Source organism: Lytechinus variegatus, chromosome 11, assembly GCF_018143015.1.
Source record: "Lytechinus variegatus isolate NC3 chromosome 11, Lvar_3.0, whole genome shotgun sequence".
In the NCBI taxonomy this organism is placed as follows: Eukaryota; Metazoa; Echinodermata; class Echinoidea; order Temnopleuroida; family Toxopneustidae; genus Lytechinus; species Lytechinus variegatus.
The window spans coordinates 21425077-21449700 of record NC_054750.1 but is presented as its reverse complement, the minus strand read 5'-3'; the positions used below and the strand labels follow the sequence as shown (position 1 = coordinate 21449700).

At 36.4% G+C, this 24624-nt stretch overlaps 1 protein-coding gene across 1 annotated transcript in view; it reads left to right on the top strand.

Moving 5' to 3' along the window:
• The window catches only part of LOC121424383, a 30216-nt gene extending 17941 nt beyond the window's left edge, over nucleotides 1-12275 (top strand). The window contains exons 2-4 of the mRNA XM_041620048.1: nucleotides 222-557; nucleotides 6251-6328; nucleotides 9221-12275. Coding sequence (XP_041475982.1) covers nucleotides 222-557; nucleotides 6251-6328; nucleotides 9221-11928 — 3122 coding nt within the window. The 3' untranslated portion in view covers nucleotides 11929-12275. The remainder of the gene's footprint in view (nucleotides 1-221; nucleotides 558-6250; nucleotides 6329-9220) is intronic.
• The last annotated feature ends 12349 nt before the right edge of the window (nucleotides 12276-24624 follow it).

Sequence of the window (24624 nt, the reverse complement as noted above, 5' to 3'; positions counted from 1 at the left end):
TTATTAGAAAAAGATTGAAAGATGCACGTAGAAAGAGAGAAATGTGTAGTAATAAAAGAGTGAGAATTTCTCTCTTTTCAAGATCGTTTACCATCCAGCAAAGCTTAAAGAATGTTCAGGGTGAAACTAATAGTAACGATGACATCAGTAATGACGAATGTAGTAATAATAATTTCGCTCATACCGCCCCCCCCCCCCCCCTCTCTCTCTCTCTCTCAAAGTGACGACCAAGTTCCCAACTCCTGAGTCCTACGTCGATGTTTGCCGTAACAGTGCCGAAGCTTTCACTAGCGACGTTTGGGTGGAACATCTTCTCCCGCTACTCAAGCCTCCCATCGACCCTACAGACTCTATACGACAGCGCGTACTCGACGGCCCTACGCGCCAAGATAAGGCCGAGGTGCTCTTTGATTGGCTGATTCGAAAAGTTGACAAGCATGGTCATCGGGCATTCTTCGCGCTCCTAGACGCAGTGAAGCGTACCTATCCCCATGTAGCAGAGGAGATCTGGAACCACCTACAAACGATCGCAGTCACCAAGGAGCCTTCACAAATGGGTAAGAAATCAGTTTCAAAACTATAGACTCATATCCTAAACAATCATTTAAACTTAGATGTAAGGTTTGTTAAAAACAACCTTTGTTTAAATACATAATTTTAACTAAATTGCGTTTAAGACCCGAGAATGGATAGCTAAATATGGCAAGAGTTAAGGTAGAAAACAGATATTTGAGCTAAAAAAATATTTGGGACATATCGAACTATCCAAAATAAAACGAGTATGGAAATAACAGTGGCGTAGACAAGAATAAAACAGGACCAATGCGAGGGGGCAAAATGGGCGAATGGGGAATGAACTAGTATGGAGAGGGGTAGCACCTTCCCACGGAAGGGCGATTTATTTTTTAGTCATGCGTCAAAATTTGATCTTCTTCACAAAGAAATTAAAAGTTGTAAAGCAACAGTTTGCTTGCTTAACCATAGAAGCCAAATTTCACAGTCGCGGCTCAAGAGATCAAAAAATTGCTACGCACTTATAAGAGACATAAAATCCGACCCAAACCAAGTAGGAGAGGCCCACATGTTTCTGTGTTCTCCCTCTTTATATGAATCGAAAACTCATGATTTCAAAGGGCTCTATGGAATCTCCCCCCCCCCCTCGTTTGATCAACACTCTCGCCCCGCCCAATGCATTATATCAAACACTACATTGACATGATACATGGAAATGTGTTAATATTTTGAACTGATTCAGGCGTACAGGGAAGCAACTGTCAACTTAAGATCTGAATAATTGCGGGGGAAACATCAAACTGTAATACCATAAAGCCCGATTTCATCATTTTGTCCAATTTCCCCTACTAGTCAATCCCTCATCGTCTCCCACGAAAATTTAAATAATGCATTGAGTGAAAATGACAAGGCATGTCGTTGGGCGAGGATGGTAGCTGTCTAGCTGATTTGCATTTTTTCTAAAAAAAATTATGTCTGTAAAAAAAATTCTTGCATTTTACAACATTTTGCGAGTTATATACATAATTCATATATTGTTTATTTTTTTAATTCCATCAAAATTCTGACAAAGATGATGTACAGTTGTATTACTCGCGTAAAGTTGTTCAGCATTACTGCAAAGCGACGACGTGTCCGCCAGCGTATATACACCGAAATATTTCCGTCTAATGCCAGTGACATTGGCGAGACCGACTCCAAACCGACCAATACGATTGCGTTATTTCCAATGACATTCCATCGATCGGTTTGAAATCAGTATCGTTGTCTTGACTATGGGTTATATTGTAATAGCAAATGTGCACAGTCATGAGCAGGGTAAGTGATCAGCCCATGACATGTCTCTATCGCATGTACTCATTTATGAATCCACCAATTTATCTGAACCAGCTAAGGTTTGATCGAACCATAAAAATGGCATGTTTCTCATTTATATTTCATACCAAGCGTGGCGAACAAGGAAAGCAATATTCGATATTGTCCAACATTTCGTCCACGTTTAATGCATTTTGTAGTCCATAATTCTTCAACAATAATGTAACACTTAACAATAATCCATGAACGTTTAGAAATATGAAACTGAAATTTATTCCACCTCTTCGACCCTCTCTCTATGTGTGTGTCTCTCTCCCTCCCTCTCTCTTACTCTCGCTCTTTTATTCCATTTCCACCCCCTCTCTCTTTCTGGAGGTGAAATTTATGAATAGCCGTGCCATTAGCTCTCATCGATCACGATACGTTGCAAATGATTTTCCCTTGAGCAATTATTATTCTGTTTAATTTGCTTCGTGTCATATCACTCTGTAATGAATAAATTTATTTGCTCAGCAAGCATTTCAAGAGATATGATAGTAATTTTAGTCTGGAGAAAATAAAACTTTTTTGCTTATTCTAGAGATGTGTATAAAATGACATTATATATATATATATATATATATATGTATATATATATATATATATATATATATATGAAGAGACAGACTTTCTTTCCAATATTTAAATAAAAAAGAGTTGCCAAAAGCTGTTGTACATGTATAACTTTACACACACACATATATATATATATATATATATATATATATATACATATATATATATATATATATATATATATATATATATATATATATATATATATATATATATATATATATATATATATATATATATATATATATATATATATATGCATGTATGTATGTAGAGGGAGAGAGAGAGGGAGGGGGAGAGCATTTTGCATTTCAGAACTACAGTACCAGTTCCCTTTATTTTCTTAATTTCAGAAAATAAACGGAACTGGTACTGTAGTTCCGAAATGCAAAATGCTCTCCCCCTCCCTCTCTCTCTCCCTCTACATACAGTATATATATATATGTGTGTGTGTGTGTGTATGTGTGTGAAGTTATACATGTACAACAGCTTTGGCAACTCTTTTATTTAAATATTGTAAAGAAATGGATGAAGAGAACAAAGCTACGCCTACCATTGTTCTCTTTTATATATATATATATATATATATATATATATATACAGTGCGTCCCACAAAAAACGAAACCGAGATTTAGCGATGATTTATCATGACTTAATCATAAATAAAATAGACAAATGACCTATCAATGTAAAGCTTAGAATCTCCTCTTTCATCTGGTATTACTTAGATTATTTCTCATTCACGCATGAGTGAGCAAAAACAATTTGAAAAGGGGGTACCAAAAAGTCACTTGGCGGGCCGTATCTGTGTTTTAAAAAGAAAATCTCATTCTGAAAAAGTTCAATATCTGCTCTTTAATTTGATACCTCAATTACAGAAAATGGTCAAGAAATGACAAAGTTCTGGTTATTTGAAATAAGGCTTGAATTTCAATAATTTCAGAAAATTAAGAGGTTTTACAGGCTAGCGTTCAAACTAACTCGACACTCCGTTTTGTTGACGATCAGCCATGCATGAAGTCTTTTGTTACCGTGCGATAGCTTCTGTGGGAAACCGGTGAAAACAAGTTTATTTAATGAAATTAGGGAAATACAACCATTATTTCGAGGGATCATAACTTTTTTAATTCTTGTCCATTTTCTGTGATTGAGGTATCAAAGAAAGAGCAGATATTGAACTTTTTAGTCATGTGATTTTCTTTTTGAAATTCAGATACCCCCGCCAAGTGAGTTTTTGGCATCCTCTCTTCGAATTGTCTTTACTCACTCATGCATGAATGAGGAATAATCTAAGTAATACCAGATGAAAGAGGAGTCTCTAAGCTTTACATTGATAGGTCATTTGTCTATTTTATTTATGATTAAGTTATGATAAATCATCGCTAAATCTCGGTTTCGTTTTTTCTGGGACGCACTGTATATATATATATATATATATATATATATATATATATATATATATATCATACACACACGTGCGCGCGCACACACACCAACCCCCACATACCCCTCTCACTTACTCGGTCTCTCCCTCGTTCTCTCTCTTCCCTGTTTTCTTTTATCACTCACTTTCCCCTCTTTATTCTCTCAAGATACTTTGCAATAATTATTCTTGTACATTATTCAATTTACTTCACGTCCTGTCACTTTGTAATCAACGTTATTAATTTTCTCAATATGCATTTTGAAAAGAATTGCCCTTTGATTGCCATAGATGACAAAGGAACCATAACTCATTATATATGCATTTTAAATATTTAGGCCTTCTAATGAAAGAGAAACCAAGTTCGATCAGAAAAGCACTGTTATTCAAGTTAAGTATAGTACAAGTAGTAGAAGTAGAAGTAGTAGTAGTAGTAGTAGTAATAGCAGTGGTAGTTGCTGTAGTGGTGGTGGTGGTAGTAGTAGTAGTAGTAGTAGTAGTAGTAGTAGTAGTAGTAGTAGTAGTAGAAGTAGTAGTGTAGTAGTAGTAGTAGTAGTAGTTGTTGTTCCATTAGTTCTGCATTAATAGAAGTATGATCTTGAGTCCAAAAACTACAAAAGCTTTTCTTTAATTGATAACAAAAAACGATGAAGATATCAATTTTATAACGTAAAATGGGAAAAAGCGAGGCAATGTCCATTCTCATTCTGTTCCTTATTACCAAAGTCCATTGATAAATTACAATGTCGCACTTTGAATGACTTTAAAAATTCATGATGCTGTCATGACCCCATTAAAGTACATGACGACTTCCGACTTTAAGCCAAAGCATGAATAATTTACACCCCAAACAGGAGCAACAACCAATATGATAATCTATTTCAACCAATCATGGAACTCTCCTATTATGGCTGCCCTAGTTCATCGTCTATTCTATAAGCTTCATAATCTTATTACATATTTTAAAAGTGGGCCGGCTAGTTCTGAGACACACCCACCAAAATGAATCCAGCTAGATCAAAGTTATTACATCGTTTCGAATGGTATATGCATCGTCATATAGCATTAAACTCAGGTTTATGCTATATCAATTGAATTCTTGTAATGTATTTTTTTATTTTGAAAATAGAAGGAAACAAAATATTACAGAGAACATCTTTAATCTATGGGGATGACATTTGACACACACACAATCACGACAAAAGAGTACACGACAACTAAATTAAACAAAATATATGAACTTCATGCAACCTGGTTTAAATTGCTATATTTCAAGTTTTCTTAATTTTCTACTTAATTCTTCTTTCTCCCATGAACACTCCAAAGAGATAGCAATTTCAACATCAAGCAATGATTATTAGACACTGATCATTGCGGTATAGATTTTAAATATGTGATTAAATTCTTTAAAAAATACATGATTACTTCACAGGTTGTATAAATTGTTTTCACTTTGTCAGCGTAATGAGCCACAAACTTTGAGGGGCATTATATGGCGTATAGGGCAAAATCTATAAAAAGTTGCGAGTGAATTCAGCGAACTAGCAAAAATTTCGACATTTTATTACAAACACCAAATTTTGTGATAGCTTTTGACATAATGTTCTGAAAATAATACCATATTTATTTCACCCTTCTCTCTTTCCATTTCTTTCATATTTTTCTTGGTGATAAAAAAATTGGAGGGGGGCAAGCGCCTCCCAAACCCCCTTCCCATCTGTACGCCACTGCACCATTAAAGCTGAATCATCCCACCAATTTGCACACTGCATTGCAAATTGTTCACGCTTCATACATCGTATAAAATCCATTGACAATATCATTTTATTAAGCATTGTCAACGACCTTCAGAGTCGAGTTGAAATTGATTAATTTATAAAAGCAAACCCCTTCTCATTGAAAATAGGAAGTAATCCATTTTGCTTCCAGCAACGGCTTTTGAATATTAGATATTCGCTACACCAGGGGTGACGCCAGTTTATTTTGATGAGTGCGGCAAAATAACCGAAAAATAACTTTATTTTCCTGGATTGAATAATAACCCTGTAAGGGTATTATAGATCATATGGGACAAAACACTCTTTTTATGCTCTTAGATCTGTCTTTTTTCCCCTATTTTTGACCCCGCCCCTCTTCCCCTTTTTCCCCTTTTTTAAATCTAACTTATTGAAAACTGAAAGCTGTCCACTTGCCCTACCCCTCACCTCTCCTCTTTGACGCCGGCCGCCCATGCGTGTCACGTTCATCCAAGCATGATCCGCGTGATGGATAACGTTTTTACGCGTCACAACCAACAGAATGAAAAAAAATACTGGGAATGGTTGCGAAAATTCTGGATATAAAAAAGAAGTTTGAAAATAAATTTCCTTTGCTTTATCATTCCAGCATCAAAAACAGCCGGTGGGAAGAGCACGAGGCTGACGAACGGAGCAAAAGGGCGAATAACCAACAAGGGAAAACCCGGTGAGTATATTTTCACCCTACATAATATTATCGATTATTGATTTTTTTTTCTCTCACTTGTTATTTTAATACATCATGTTAATATTTCATTTTGTAATTGTTGAAATGCATAATTTTCAGTATTGATTTCCGTTATCTTTGAAGTTTGATGGATATCTGTATAATTATATGAAATATGGATTCATTGTATAATTTGTGATCATGTTTCAAATAATTTGTACAACTTTTTTCATGAAATGTGAATGTATTTTGATTTTGATACAAAAAGAATCCTTTAAAATACATTTAAAAATGTATCTGCTTAACAGAATGAATTTCGAATTTCCTGAAGAATAGCTCTAAACTAGTTCTTATAAGTTTGATTGAATTTGATGCTTTTCGTCTTCGACAGTGGGCGAATGGTGTTGAAATCTGGTGTCAGAGTTGGTGTAAAACAAACACCAAACACGGGTAATACACCATCTACCTTGAGGCAAGTTTGGTATTTGAATTGGTGTCTGTCAGCGTTGAGGGAATAATAATTGAAGTTGAACTTTGGACAAGACTGATAAAGTAGAATAATTACTTTCATAGTGTTGATTTGCAGAAGATTGAGGGTATCTTGGAAACGAACAGAAGATATTAAGAAATATTACACAATCATTGTAAGGACGAAAAATATCTTTACTGGTACGTGATACATCACGGATATTAAAAAAAATCAAATACTTCAACTATGTCATATGCCACCACAGCCCCGAAAAGATATGTAGGCGGGGGTAGAATGAACTATACCAATAGCGAGGCCCAGAATCTACTGGAAAGAGAACGTAAAAAATCAAAGTGGACTAAAATTGCAAGAGTTTAATACGATGGCAGAGTTGATTTGTTTTATTTTGTTTTGCTTCGTTATTGACATTGCGTTAGGTGTTTTTGCATTTGTTTGTTTTTAGTTTGTTTCTTTATTTTGCAACAGGACCCTGCACTCTAAAACAAATTAGTCAAAAATGACTAGTTAATATAGGGTCAGCTGGGAGCAACTGTTATTCTAGTCATATTTGACTATTTTCTAGTCATATTTTACTAGAAAAGAGTTATTTCTGACTAGAATATATGTCAGAAATGTGAATATCAGTGATTGCCATATCAGCTGCTCCCAGCTGACTACTGGTCTAGTCAATTTGACTGATTTGTTTTAAGAGTGTGTAGTCTGATTGAAATCATACTCTATAGGCCACCGCACACCTTACGACTGTTCACCATCCGATTTGGAACGAATCGTATTTTGATCATTAAATGAAAATGTGAATGGAACATATCATTTCATTTGAGATTAAAATTAATTGAAAGAATACTAATATGACCATTTTGAAAGATTGCAAACCTTTATTTTGGAGTAAAGGCAAAATTAGTTTCAAGTCGTAGCCAATCGTACGACTGTTATGACGTCATTACGATCAGGTACTAAATTTGCTTTTATTCTAAGAGAGATGGTAACATAGTCACAGATTTGAACATAGGAATTCGAACGATGATTTCGAATATTACACAGTAAGATATTCCAAGTCTCAATATTAGCATCAAATTCTACTATTTTTTTCCCCAAAATCGGGTCGCAGACCAGTCGTAAGGTGTGCGGTCACCTTTAAACACAAACTCCGTCGATTTGAAATCGTGTATATCTTGTTTAGGTCCCATGCTTTTTATATCTACATCCTCCCAAGCATCCACCCCTCCCCCTCTACAAACACCCCACACACACACACACTATGATACGACGGGACCTGGCATTATTTACAATATAAATTGCATTCAGAAAAGTGAGAAACGCAGTTTTGTTTTGCGATAAAGATGGCTCGAGCACACATTGATTTTCTATCGATAAATATTAATATCACGTCCTTTATGGAAAGTGGTACAATCGATTTCCATTGTTTATTAACTGTTGACCAATATTGGGTGACATGCTTATATACGAGCTAGCATATCGACCCGACATCCATGTTTTTTATGTCCTAATGGTTGCGAACATTATGAAATAGGTCACTGAGTCATTAAGCAAAGCAATGTCAGTTTGACTAAAACCATTTACATGAAACATGCCTTACTATGACTGCCTGAACGTCACGATTTGTTGTATTGACTGATGAATATAGGACAGTCACAATCGATGGAAAAGAAGATATAGAACACGACGAATTGATTTCATTGATTTATTGTGAGACAAATATTTTCAATGATACGTTACATTATTGTCTCAATTGTTCGTCGTGTAATTTGCTGCAGACACAATTAGTGCTCTAATGAAGAATTTCAAATTTGGCCAACCATGACGACGAACATTCTCAAATCTAATCCAACCCTAATCATTGCATTTTGATTTTCTTAAACCCAAGACAGGAGAGTTGATATTTGTATATCGATATTGTATACCTTGTCTGGAGGGAAGTCTATATTTATTTTCCATGAATAAGGGCTTGAACATGCAATGCATTAAAGACCAGTAAGAGTGTCTTGAACGTTATTCTATAATTAACGGCAATTCTTTCAGAGTAGGTGTGATATGCGAAAACTTTGGTGAGTTAGTCACTGGTACGCACTGGTAAAGCACAGGAATTTTGAACATGCTGCAATTTTGAAATTTGTGCACATGGTAAACCAAACAATAATCAGGTTTACTACTAATTAAGGCTCTCTGCGTTTTTCTGATCTAAATATTTACGGATGTGGCGTAGATTATAAAGCGTGCAAAAGGCAGATTTGCACATACTGGATATTTTTTATATTCTCCATATTCTACATATTTTTTACTACCAAATAGTTATGGTTATCTTGGTTGATACCAATATAAAAGTAAAGCATCAATGTTGATAATAGATGTTTTTACCTCTTTATATATCCCTTTCATTGCAGGGGATTCCTTGTCTAACGGTAAGCTGTTTAGTGGAGACGATTCCAAAGGTTCTCTTGAAGGAGACATGGACTACCATTCCCAGCTTGACCACGCAGTTGGGGTGATCGGCGAAGCAAATGCAAAGATCAGGAGGACAGAAGATCGCGTAGCAGCCTTGGAAAATGAGAGGACCGATTTGGAAAACAAACTGCGAATTGCTCTCAGGGAATCGTACAGTCTTAGAACAGAACTTGAAAATCTCAAAAAAGAAAAACAAGAGAAGAACTTGAAGGAGGCCGAGCTGAGAAGGTCACGAGAACGTAAGCTAAAGGAACTCCAGGAAGAGCTGGAGACCAAAGAGTCTATGATGGCGAACAGGGAGATCGAGCTGAGGAGAAGAGAGCTGGAACTTGACCAGAGGGTGAGTAAAGTCAGGAGGCAGCAGGCCGACGTGGAGAGACAGCTTCTAGATGTCCTGGACAAGGATAAGTCGTTTGAAGGGAGAGTTCGCGCACAGGGAAAAAAGGACGAGGAGTTGAAACGTCGCGATCGAGCTCTGACCGTCCGTGAATCTGTCATTGCAGATAAAGAAGATCTTTTGACGAGAAATCTCGAAGAACTCAAGAACAAGGAAACTAACGTTGTAAAGGCCATGAATGAGCTGGAGAAGAAGCGACAAAATCTGAACGGTGTCAAGAGAAAGAACGAAGAGGTGGCCATAAAGCTTGCAGAGAAGAAGAATGAGATCGATGTCAAAGAAAAGGAAGTAGGCATTACCCTGATGGCTCTAAGGAAGGATGAGGCAGAGCTGTTGAGGAAGGAAGAACAGTTGGAGGACATGGAGGAAGAGATTGCACAGAGACAGGTAGAACTTGATGAGAAAGAACGGGGACTGAGTCAAAGAAGTCGCGAGACAGGTGAATTCGAGAAAGAAAAGAAACAGTTCTATTCTGACAAGAAAAAATGGAACGCTGAAGCTGCAAAGATTAGGAATGATCTTGAAAGGGAGCGGAAAAGTCTGAGAGAACGTGACATGGATCTCAAAACAAAAGAGCGTGAATTGCAAATCAAAGACAAGGAATGGCATGCAGTGAAGGATGCTCTTGACAAACATTTGCAAGATCAAAACAAGATTGAGCGCTCTATAAAAGCTATAGAGATGGAACAACGTCGAATCGAACTGGCACAAAGCTTGCGCGAGACTGAAATGGAACAAAAGCAAAAACGAGAGAAAATGATCTCTTCGATTACGTCTAAGGAAGATGAACTTTTGGCAAAAATCAGCGACCTGCACAGGAAAGAACAACACATAAGAGAGCGAGAGGAACAACTGAAGGAAGACGAAGAACGTGAATTTCAACTTAGGTTTCAGGGCGACAATCAGCTAAGAGACAGTGGTGATCATGAGATGGTTTTAGAAGATGTCTCAGAGATGCATACACCGTCTGTGAGAGGAAGGCATTATACACAATCTATAGATCACGGCTCTAGCCCAGAAAGTGGCTTCTCCGAAAGTCATGCAGCAGAGTACCGAATTCTCCAAAAAGGTGTCACCGGCAGTCAGCATCGTAACCAGATCTTCACAATCAAAACAGGTAACGTCAAAAATATTGGTGAAATGAAAAACATCATCTACAGAAGAGAGGGAATACCTATTGACTGGCAACAGTTTTATTTCAACGGTAAACTCTTGCCAGATACGTCATTGCTCCCAGCACCCGAAACCCTGGCAAGTGGGGTCATGGACTTACGATTGGCTATTCCAAATGGGACAATTACTCTCGCCATCAGAATGAACAGCACCGTCGTGAAGAAAATTGAGTTCAGGGAAGACGAGACCATAGCAGCTGCAAAAACGCGAATATATAAGTCAGAAGGGATCCCTCCACACCAGCAGACTCTCTATTACGGCGACTTAGAGCTGCAGAATAAATACCGTCTCAGCGAATACGTTATCAATCCAAAAAACGAAATCTTGGAACTCTTGCTGAGGTTACGTTACAATGTAGTCGTGGCCCTCTTTCACAATCGTCTTATTGGCCTTACCGTGGAAGACCTTGATACGGTTGCTTCGGTGAAAGGTCGGATCTGGAAAGAAACCCGTATCCATGTTAACTATCAAGTCTTGACTTACGGATCAACAACCATGGCTGACCAGCGAACCATTGGTTATTATCGAGTCACCGAAGGCTCGAGAATCTTTGTTTCCTTCGTCCTACCTGTCGTAGTCGAGCCAACCAAAGAGGCCTTCACTCTTTCCCTCGACCCTCTTGCCTACTGCGTAAAGATCAAGGAACAGATTTGCAAGTTCCGTAGTTTCCAGGTCCACCTTCAAAAGCTTGTGCATCAAGTGCAGGATGGGAAAGACGGTTCGATTTGGCGACTCCTGGACGACAACAAGCCCATTATAGACGAGCTCAGTCTCGGTGAACCAGTCCATCTCTACCATGGAACCATCTTGATCCTGGACGGAAACGGGAATGTGTTGGTGTATGACGTCGAGCTCTGGCATTCTGTCAAGGTTGTCAAGGACATCATCCGGAAGAAGATGGAGAAGAAGAATAAGCATATCCACACGAGGCACATACATCTCATGCATGGAGACCAGGAGCTCAAAACGGTAACCAGGGCCATCAAGTCATTCGGAGTCAAAAGATCTGATGTCCTTGTTGTGAGAACAGACCCAACAACCTTTCACCTTGACAATGTCTCTGCATTTCAAAAATAATTGTCTTTCAATGTTGGACATTATTTTTAGCTTTTGCAGTGCTTAACCGGGCTATGATGAGATAATCAAGATTTTTTTTTATTCTTGACATTAATCTTGATGTACGCTTTCAGCAATTCTAATGCTAAAATTATAAAAATGCAAGATACCTCACGATACTATTGAAGGATGATAAAAATTAAAGGGCAGTGAGAAGGAATTTAAAAGAAAGGTCTTTCAATATTGGTTTAGTCGAGTTCTTAACACAAAAACAAGCCTCATATTTCAAACCTAAGGAAAAATATATTTTATACAGAACATAATTATACTGAACCAGCCATTTCAAGGAACGATCGCCAAATTGAAGATCGCCAGAAAAATAAAAACGAGGCTTTCATATTTTCATTTCTGTGATTCCAATCTCATTTCATTACCAAACTTGATGGAACATTTATTCTTCTCTTTTGATTAAAATTGATATTTCTCCCGAGTTTTAATCTCTTGAACCATCAAAGATACCTTGAATGCTGTATCGTATATAGAGTCTATTAATATTTTAGGAATACTAATAAAGTTTAGAATGATGGGAAAAGCATGATGAACAAGAGAACCATTTTCCATTTTGCAATAAATTCATACAGAAAATGGGAAATATGCAAGAACATGAATGCATATTTTGAACAAAAATCTTTTTACTCAAATTCCACTTTGCCAAAAAAAAATATATATAAATGTTGATGTTGATGTTTCGCACTTTACAGGTGAGTTGCAATACAATATTACTGAATATAATGTGAAAGCATTCTTACACTCTTGGTAAATTCGCTGCAATATTTGTGTAGGGAAAAGTGACTGTCCTGTATAATTCTGCCAGATATGCAATTATTCATGTTCCTTTTTTACTTTTCTTCATGTGTGTAATTATTATACTGTAATTTTACTTTTTTTATTCAGAGTTGTAATTGTTAGTATATTTTTGCTACTCATTCATTGCGAATGTTGGCCATATTTCTAGTCACATTGATGTTGGGCAATATTAACAAGCTATATTTGGTAAATTCTTGTCAGATCTACTTGGACAAATAACAAAGTGTGTGTTTACAATGTGTTAATTAATGTGTATAGATTGTGTTTTATTTGTATTAGGTATTGGCCAATAAGCAATAACACATGATCTGATGATGGGCAATTTTTCTCTATACCCAAAGTTAAGTCATTCCGGTGACAAACAAATTTTGGGCAAGAAGTGCTCAAATGTTTAATTGACAGCATACGTCCAAACATCAAGGGGTTTGGTATATAGTTACAGATTCTGTTAAAAAATCCATTAATATTCTTAGTTTAATAGAATAATGACCATTTATTGATTTTTGTTCTTTTTACCTCAAGTGCAATAATTAAGCTGAAGTGCAATAAACCCTGCTTATATTTCATAAATGAAAGAATAACCAAGAACAAAATTATCATTGCCTCATTTTGCCATATGCAATATTATGGATGCTGTGCAATTTTCATCTAGACATTAGAGTCAACTGTAGAATGCATGTGATTACTACTGGATTTGACACGTGCTGCCACGAACAAATATTTTACAAAGAAACGTCATTTTTTAGATTTAAGATTATATTTCTTTCGTGTCAGTGATATTGTCCTTGATGTAATTGGTCAAAATTTATCAACTTTCTCTGTAAGCTATGCAAATTTGATAAATCCTCATGATTTTCACATGAGCCTCCTTCATACTTCATGTATTTTACATAGAATGTAAATAAAATTAAAGTTTGCTCTGGACATTTTTAAGTTTATTCTAGAAATCATGTATTAAAGGGGTGATTTTGAATTATTGTAATATTTCATTTAAATATAAGAAATCGTATAATTTTTTTTTTATTTTTATTTCAAGTCAGGAAGTTGCTACTGAATTATAGTGACCTATTTTCTTCTTTTGTATAAATGGATATGCAGTTAATGATTGCAATTTTTTAGCTATCACATTTCAATATAAAAATTTTGTACATTTTTTTGTAATTAGTATTTCAAGTCAGGAAGTTGCTACTGAAATATAGTGACTTATTTTTGTTCTTTGTATAAATGTATATGCAGTTAATGATTATAATTGTGTAGCCTTTATGTTAACTGCATTATTGAAAGAAGTGCTTTGCAGGAGACGAAATATTAGTCAAATGCATGACGAGAACAAATGAAATGTTTCAATTTTTTGTGAAGAATATTGAAAGAAAGAAACAGCAATGCTATCTTGCAAATTCAAGTCAATTTATCAGCATACAATATTTTTCTAATGTGCAATTCTATTTTCATATAGCGAATGAAAGGTTTATATTGCTTTTATTACGTAAAATTGTGATTTTTCAATGTAATTGTACGGTGTAAACAAAGTAACATTCATCGAATACTTTTAAAGGGGAACCACACCCTGATATCAAGTACAGTGGATTGAAGTGATAAAAATGTTGAAATGAAAAAATTAAAATAAACTTTCATCGAATCAGATAAAATAAAATATTAAAGCGTTCTTAAGTTTGCATTTACTTCAGGAAAGAGTAAAAATCTCGGTGATAGAACCTATGTTCAAATGAATATATTAATCGTCATGTCACAAACCCATTTTTTCGTGAAACGTTGCTATGAAGACTTAAAGTGCAGTTGATCTTAGACTTAGATCCAAAATCTAACCTGCCTGTATGATTGACAACATCCCCTACACCTCTTTCATTTGCATTTTACTGCAAAATAAGAGACCATTTAATGAGACAATGGAGATTCTTTATCCACAATGATGTGAGAAAAATTAACTGTTTCAGATTTCATGGAAGTAACAACATATAACGATAAAGTAATAAAAGTTTAGAAATGTCATATTTTTCGATTTTGATGGAATGTTCGATTTTGCCTTTTTTTACTTTACATAACCGACTCGAGTTGAAGGCGGATTTTCTCCTGGTCTGTTTTCAGCTTAATATCTTGCCTTATAGAAATAAATTACGCTCTCCGACTTCAAAAGAATATGTCTTGTGAATTTTTTGAGTGTCGCTTCTTTCGAAATCTGTGGTCTACTTTATATATCATAAAGAGTTACGATGAGTCGCAACTCTGAATATCAATCGTAACTTGATTTTCAGAAGCGTGCATTTTGGACTTGTGTGCATATGATTTTAGCTTCTTTTATTTAGCGTTTTAAAAAATATATATATATTAGACCCCTTTGCATGGTTTACATTTGTACCATTGTGAACGATGGATAAATGTTAAACATGAAGAATAAGTACCGGGGACCATTTCTTCGAAGTTCGTCAGGACTGACAATTTGTCATCATCTGTCAATTAGAATTGATCGAACATCCGATCCAATTAAATTGTTTCTATCGAATTGTGAAGAAGACTTACCACGCACATGTCACACATAAATCAGTTTCTGCTTTGGAACATGGTTCAAATTGCACGAGTTTGCCATTACTCCCAGTCCGCGTCCTGTAAAACTCTTCTACACTAAACCACCATCTTTGGTGTAGAGGTAATGTAAAGTTTGCAAGTGATAACTATCAAATCATGACCATTAATATGACCACTAGTTCTCGCAAGTCTCAACGCCTTTCCATCCACATCCTTGCCCTCACAGTCAGCGTTTATCCTCAGTAACAACCATCGCCATAATCCTAGTGTTACAGTCACAACGCAAAACAGACCCGATCGAGTCGGACCAAAGCTATTACGTTATTTCCAATGAAATACCATCGGCATCGGGTGGTTTTGAGTCGGTTTCGTTGGTTCGACGTTACCCCCCAAGGATGCTGCAGTATAACTGCAGAATAATGGATCATTCTTCAAAAAAGAACCATGATGATGAGACTGCAGAGCATTGAGGTTTAGATGCTTATGTTATAATTTGTTACTTGAGACTTCCAAGTATGCCTAACACAAAAGATTATTTATGTACCGACGTAGCAATGTAGCTGGCTCATTGCATAACCCAGGGAAACTTCCTTTGTTTTTGGACCCCCACCCCCACTCGCCCCCATGGTTTCCACATAAAGATCTTCTATTGCCCCGCTGTTCAGCTAATACCTTAGTCACAATTGCTCTAAGGCGGTCGTACGGGAGTCGAAAAAACGGCTGTTTTATTCATTGTTATTCAAACCGCCTATTATGTAGCTGGTACAAAAATGTTTAAGTCCCCTCACACCTGACCGAATGTAGGCGGACGAAGGGTGACGAATTGGAAAAATGCACGAAATTCACGCGAATTCAACTAATTCAAATAAAATTTCCTTCAAATCATGCGATCAGTAACTATTGTAAAATTTTATCAACGAACGGTAAGCGAAGAATAAATATGACGTTCGGAGGAAATCGATTTTTCGGTTCACCTCTTCGAGGAAACTGCAGCCAAAGGCGAGCGAATAGTGGTTGATATAACCCAATAAGGCGAACGAATAGTGGGCAATGGTTTGATATGGCGTGCGATTAGAAACGAAGACGAGGGACTGAATCAGGCGTTCGTTAAGAGTTCTGTCGAGATCGGTCCACTTTGGCAAAGGCGCGATGAGGGACTATGCGCGACAATAAAGCACGCACGATAAACGAACGATTACCGCAGACTAAATAAGAGATGCGAATTCAAACAGATGACCAACGATTTTTCAATTCGGCGGGAAATTTTAAACATGTTCAAAATTTCCTCGCGAATTTGAATAATCGTAGCTGTTAGTTCAGAAGGCATGTACGAACCCAACCACGAAGGGTAAATATGATTTACTATCAGTTACCACTGAAAACTATTTTTTTTTTCAAAAAATGCCTTTCGCCAGCCATCGCAAGGCATAGTTCAAGCAATTTGGTTAAGTTAGGTGTGAGGGGCCTTAAAACGGCCGTTTTTAACTCGCCGTATGGCCGCCATAAAGCAAATGTGAATGAGCTAGGTATAGAAGCTGCAGTAGTTGGCATCTATTTTGCATTAATAAAGCCTTGCAATGTCAGGCAAGAATGTTATGTTAAGTGTTTGGGGGGATTTTTTCAGTCATGGCCTTTTACTGCACATGCTCATATTCTTTATCTACAAATTCGCTTACTTAATGCTACATGAGTCACACCAACGAAACCGACTCCAGACCAACATGGGAGGCCACTTCCATTGACGAGTGGATATGCGCGACCACGGGGTCTTGAAAAGCACCCTAAAAACGTATTTTCCATATTCTGAAACTGCATCCTTTACCAAGTATTGGCGTGTGAAACCCTACCCTTAACAAGTATTGGAAACAAATACTATTGGCAAATATTCCAAGAAATGAGCCACTAGAAAGTACAGCGATGTATTTTCCAAATTCTAAAAATGCACCCCTTAACAAATATTGGAAACAAAACATACTCTTATTCGCTGAAATGAACCCCTAAACAAGTACAAAGATATTTTTCAGCATAGATTTCAAGATTTCACAAAGTCCAGTTAATGTAACTGTACCAGATCTAGATCCTCGATGATATACTGGCAATTAAGCCTTGTTTTACAGACTTTCTCATGAAATCAGTGTTAACTGCAACTACTGGAATTTCTCTTTAATGCCACGCGTCCGTCGGTCGTCGGTTTTACCTTTAGACACCATTGTTTTGGTTTAGTACGCGCCCATCTTCCACACCTCGCGCAAATTGGACTCTAAAAACGTAGTGTTGGGGCAAAAAGGACATCCTTCATAAAACATTTTGATTTTGTTTTATCATCCCCGCATATTTGACCCTAAACACGTATATTTTTCCAAGCAAATAGATGCCCTTTTTTCAATATTTTTGTGTTTTTGACACCCTTATCACGTTACGTACGTAACGTGCCCTATCTTGAAAAAGACATCATTTTTACGTGGTTTTTTTGGGGGGTCGCGCATGGTATCCACTCGTCAATGTAAGTGGCCCCCCGGGCCAACATGTTAGGTCATTGTTAATTACATGTTTTGGACTGAATACACGAAGTATATTAGATGATAATCATGATGATAATGACGAAGACGATGATGACGACTGTGGTCCTGGTGGTGTGGTGGTGGTGGTGATGATGATGATGATAATGATGGTGATGATGATGATGATGATGGTCGTGGTGATGGTGGTTGTGGCGGTGGTGATGATGATGATGATGATGACGATGATAGTAGATGTTTTGCCAGGGGCTGTTTTATAAAGCTGTTCATAAGTTAAGAGCGACTTTAAGAAAGACTGGTGATCTATCTTATGCACTTAACCATCGCCAATGAATATACCATTTACCACAGTCGTTCTTAAAGGAAACCAAAACCCAAGAAGAGAAGTAATCTTGTTGGAAAGAGTAAAATGAGAGGAACAATTAAAAAAAAAGTTTCATCAAAATCGGTTATGAAATAAGCAAGTTATGGGAGTTTGAAAACTCTTGTACTTTCTATGGGCATCCTCAAATTGGCAAACGTGCTTCAAAATGGCTGATTTTGTGGACAACTCTCCATTTGTTTTGTACACAAATTTTCAGATTTTCCTCTTTATCTTTCAAATTGCATCTTGCCTCCTTCTGAGCACAACATATGTCTTGGGAAAATGTAATCCACACCATAAATGCCAAGGTCAGGAGGAGATAATATGAAATATGTAAAATAAAGGGGAAAATCTTAAAATATGTGTACAAAACAAATAGAGAGATTTTGATGAAACTTCTTTTCAAATTGTTCCTCTCATTTTACTCTTTCCAATAAGATTGCTTATCATCTTGGGTTTTGGTTTCCTATAAGGCCCGGGGAGGAATCCGCCCCCCCCCCCCTCCCTCTCGACATTTTTCGCGATCAATCCGCCGCGCAAATTTTTTTGACCACGCCGCTCGCTGACTTTTTTCTTTCAAGTCTCTCGCAACTTTTGACTTTGAGTCCAAATTTGCGATGCCCAAGTACGCGGTTACAAAATTACGCAACATTATGTAAGTGCATGACAGCCCCCGAAATGCTCAAAAACAAATCCAATGCAAATTGTGTATTTAGCCAAAATCATTATTTCTACTTTTACTGATTAAAATTAATTTTGTCTTGTTTATGATAAGAATTAAGTCTGCAACAATTTCCATCAAAAACAATAAAAAACAAAAGGTCGAAAAACAAAGAAATACATAAGAAATTTAAAAAAAAAGAAAGAAAAAAATACCAAGTTTTTTTTTATGTACATTTGATCAGAATCCTACAAAGAGTCTGTGAATAAACGATGAGCATTTTGGGGGCCATACTAAGTTAATTGAAGCAAATGTTTTATTTAATGCATAAATTAGCAAAATCTTATTTTTTAAGAAAAATTATTCATAGAGCCTTGTAGATTTTATCGCACACTACCACTGCAAATTTTTGCGGCGCTAGTGCGATCGCGATCGACGGCCGAGATCTCGGGGGGGGGGGGGTAATCCGCCCCCCCCCCCGGCTGTGAGATGGGTCAATTATTAACTAGAGTTAAATAGGGTTAAAGTCGCTCTTAACTTAATGAAACACTCACCAGAGGATACCTTTAGCATATCTGAATGAGCCTTTCATTTTCTTGTTTGTATTTGGGGCAGGAAGTTCCTAGCCAAGCTCTGATTCAGTTCAGTCTTTTGTCTCGCATGGATGTGGGTTAAAACATTCTAAGTACTTGAATTTCATTAATTGTGACTTTTTCATGACCTACAACCAGCACAATCAAATGAGAAACACATAAATTATCATTTTCCTGAAGGTTTTTATTCACAGAAAAAAAAACATCACAGCAACAGAAGTATTTTTTTTCCATCCACATCAATAGGGGAAAATATTTTAAAAATTAACCATCACTGGATGATATACCTCCTGCTGCTATTCCTCATAAATTAACATGTCAACACACAACAAATTAAGTTCATTTTACACTGAATTAATTAAAAATCTATTAATTTACACAGGTTGTTCATCTGCATATATATATGGTAACAAAAATATTCAGAAGTGACTCTGGTGAATAATAAAGTGTATCTGTGAGTTGGCCGATAAATGAATTAGTAATTGATGCCCAAGTTGTAATACTGATCTGGACAAATATTGATTTTTATAAAATGCTATTTAATAACACATGGGCAAATAACTTAATGCCTCCTTCCATTATTTCAAGTTTTGTCCTCAGCATGGCTGCCAAACTTATCAAGGGTGAATAACACAGTCTCGATGGCCAATCTCAAGTTCGGTGTTGGGATTGGCCTGTTGTGCCGATACTTTGCATCAGCTGTGCACAAGACTTAAAATGAAAACAGGTCCGGAGATAATGGCCCGTATTCTGAAGTCGGGTTTAATTTAAACTCAGGTTTAAAATTGTGGTTTAAGTATGGAAAGCCAAAAGTATCAACATTTTTATTAAGTTGTATGTTTCTTATGTTTACTGTGCTCTTTCCTGATTCATCGATGGTGAAGGCAATCATTTATTTATACTTCCTACACAATTATAAATGATTTGAGAGCCGAATGAGCTGAAGTATGATGTCTGTATTGTTAGTGATTATGTAACAATTGGCTGTCCATACTTAAACCACAACTTTAAACCTGAGTTTAAGTTAAACCCGACTTCAGAATACGGGCCAATGTGTCTAGGTATCTGAGACTAGAGAAGGCAAACTGATTGTGCTTAACACTAACACCTGCACTAACACCAAACTTGATATCACCCTATGACTGGACTCTGCAGAACTTCTAAAATTACATTTACAATTAAATGGTCCAACTTGGGCCTCCTGCATATTTTATTGACTCCAAAATATGGACACCTGAATCAAATACAACTTGATACAAACAACTTAGATTCTTGTTGCACAAAATCCTGAATTTTGATTAGCTGTTGAGTTGTGAGATACCATAGGATAGCAATCTTTTGAAACCCTGGCCCAAATACATGAAAATTAACCGTTGATCATGGGTATAATTTTAATCATACACAATAATCAATACAATCGGTCATACAGTGAATAAAATAAAACTTCAGAAACAATTTTTATCTGATGTTTTAGTTGTGTTTGATCACAGCTAAATGCAACAGGTCTGAGCCAGGGTCTACCCACTCACATCAAATCCTGTGCTGTACCTGGTGGTTTCATTTATGTGCTTATCGAATACATGTACCAAGGAATCATGATATCCCCAATTCACTTGTGTGCATAAGGAATTGTATGTGGTTGTAATAGTACTAGTACTTGCCCGAGTGCAAGTTCTACAAAGCAAGCACTTACGAAATGACAGAATAAATTAGACTGGAGTTCTGATATTATTGACAAAACTGGTATTACACATTGTTCCCAGATTCCTAATTTTAGGGTCGTTTTTTCCTCTTAATAAAACCGGTTATTCTAAGGGGAAACAAAATAAAGCTTTTGGCAAATACATAATTCTTAAACATTTAAAGAACATATATGTACATGTATACAGATCTACTGTATTTGTTGTATTTCAATACGTATAAAAAAATCTCTCAACATTTATATATATGAACATGTACAGAGTATCAGAAAACCAGCATTTTTTTTCACTTTTGACAAAAAAAAGAGGGTTTTGCGTTAAAATATAGTATAAAGGACATTAACAACCCATAGCGGTGAAAGTGGCAATCAAACATCACTCCCCTAAGCACATGGAGCTTCATGTAAACCGTCAGAAGCATATGCAGAAGAGTTGTGTTTGTGGTTTGATTATTTTATATGCGTTAAAACACAAATCTTTTGGCAATGGTCCCCAGGTACAGGTACATTAATTCAAAAAGGTGTACAATGTAACTCACATATGGGTAATGCTTTATCACTAATGGGTTAGTCACACCGACAAAACAGGCTCCAGATTGAACGATGGGGTTACACTTCATAATTCCGAAGGTTCGTAATTCCGAAACATGTAAATTGCCCATACCTCGATGTTCTTTAATCCGAGAACGTAAAAGGGTTCGTTCATCCGAACATATGTGGCGTTATTCCGAAGGTTCGACAATCCGAAAACGAAATAAGGTTCGATGTTCCGAAGGTTCGTTAATCCGAAAACGAAATAAGGTTCGTTGTTCCGAAGGTTCGTTAGTCCGAAAACGAAATTAGGTTCGTTAATCATTTCGTTTTCGGACTAATGAACCTTCAGAATTACGAACCTCATTTTGTTTTCAGACTAAAGAACCTTCGGATATACGAACCTTCGGAATAACGAACCTTCGGAATATCCAAACCTTTGTAATAACGAAGCTTCGGAACGATGGCATGCAATGGGAAATAGCATAACAGCTTTGGTCTGTCAGGAGTAGGCTTCGCTGGTGTGACTGTGACATGAACTGTGACATTTTTTTTGCTGCATGAAATACCCAGATGCCATGTGCAGTATAATAAGATGGGAAAAATAATTATGGAACTGGTCAGATATTGGGCTGTCCTGAAATAATTCTCATCAGTACTGACCAAATCAACATAAACATAAAGTTATCGGTATCATAAGCCATGTGTATGTAACTGAAGCATTTCAACAATGTCACCACATCAGTAATACATCGGTCACATTTGATCTACAGCAGCCGTATAGAGAGTCGAAAACAGCCGTTTTATTCATTTTTTATACAAACCACCTACATGTATATGTAGCTGGTAGATAAATGTGAAAACGGCTGTTTTCGACTCGCCATACGCCCGCAGGTAGAGAAAATGTGACCGAGGTGTAACTTACAACTGCAGCTTGCAGTTTTTCTGAAAAAAAGTTTTCTCAAACTTTGGCCATTTCATATTATATGTGTTATAGATATCAAACGAGTCACCTATCTGCTTGCATATTCTTCTGTATTTCACTCCAACCTTTGCCCATAAGAAATCTCAAAGGATACAAAATTCTTTTCAACTGCACATAGCGTTAACTTAACAAGGACTCCACAGTGCATTGGCAATAACGTGACATAAGTTTGTTTTGTTTTTAAATAAATACCACATACACATAATGCAAGCAAACACAAACACTGTATCAAAATGTAATCTTTACAAATGAATTTACATGTATATACAGTATGCTATACATACGTTTCTCATGGTTTTATCTAAATGGTAAAAAATGAAAAGCATTAACAAAGTCAAAAGTAAAAACCAAGGGAGGATGAGTTTTCATGATACAATTCAACATGGTTTCAATTTCAAGGGAATGGTTAGAGATAGCTAGTTGTAGGCAAGACATAGGAAATTTCAAAGTCAACAGCACTGGAAAATCGTTTTGCACTGGTTCACTGTCATCCCATTGGATCCCTGTGGATGAGAAATCCAAAGCTCAAAACAGTAAACAGCAAGGGGTCGAAGTTGACACGGAAAATAATTTGATAAATATGGCAACTGATTTTTGGATTGTGAATTTTGCTGTTCTTTATATTTTCAATAATTTCTATATCGACTAGTCTCTTTATTATATGAACAATATATAAATTGATGCTTGAAGGGGTAATCTTGATACCTGAAATTTCATATAAACCCACTTTAGTCACAGTCAACTTTTAGAAAACTGTCCAAATCATTTTTTTTCTCATTCTTATTTCAAGTAAATCATTTTATAAATAAACCATAAATATAGAATTTTTTTTATAATTTACAAACCAAATTAATTCATTTTCAGCAAGTGGAAACACATTACTGCATTTGTGTATGAATACTGAACAGACCTTTTAAATACTTTGCCTATGGCAGTTGACATTTAAAGCATTACAACACTAAAAGCTGCTAGAATTTCTAGTTCATGCTGCATTAATTTAATATTAAAACTGCCAAGCACAACTGCACATTTTCTTATATGCTGTATATACATTTCATGTACAAGTCTATACAAAACAAGGTCATCAAATATTTTATGTGCACTGTAGTGAATTCTCATGACCTAGAGTATAAAAAAAATATCAGTCTAAAAGTTGGAGGTAATCGATTATACAAAAATATTAAGACAATATCAACCATGACCTGGAGGGTGTTTCACAAAGATTCAATTAAGACTTAGAGTCAGTGCAACTCTTAAGTCCTACTTACATCTTTGTGAAACAGCCCCCAGGATTTTCATTGTAAAGTGAACTTCAGGGAAAAGGGTACTAACAATTGAGAAAACAATTATGTGTACAAGTATATCGTGAAAGCTGTTGCAATAGTATTCCTCTGACACAGAATATCTGAAGTTTAATAAGTAAAACTTGTATTAGTATATAAAATTTCTGAAATTCAAAAGTTGAAGAAGACTACTTCAACGCGGAGGTGTTCTAACTTTGTATCTCAACATGCTAAAATCAATGACAGCTCAGAAAAGCTTTATTTTAGAAATATAGCAATGTTGGCAACCTAACATTGTCTGAAAAGAGTGTACTAATTCTTGTAGTAAACTCTTTCTAGGCAAAAGAATGATGCTACATGTACTTATGCCATAATTCTAATATTTAACCTTTAATGACCTGTCTTAACCCTGAATAGACTGGGCTATTTCGATGCCTAAAAAGACTGGGGGGGCTGATTCAGCCCCCCTTATGATCTCGGCCGTCTATCGCGCGATCGCGACAAAAATTGGCACGAAATGTTGTGTAATTTTGGAACCGCGTACCCGGGGGTCACAATTTTGGTCTCAAAAGTTGCGTGAGACTTGAAAGTAAAAAGTCAGCGAGTGACGCGGTCAAAATATTTCACGCGGCCGTTTTATCACAAAAAATTGAGGGGGGAATCAGCCCCCC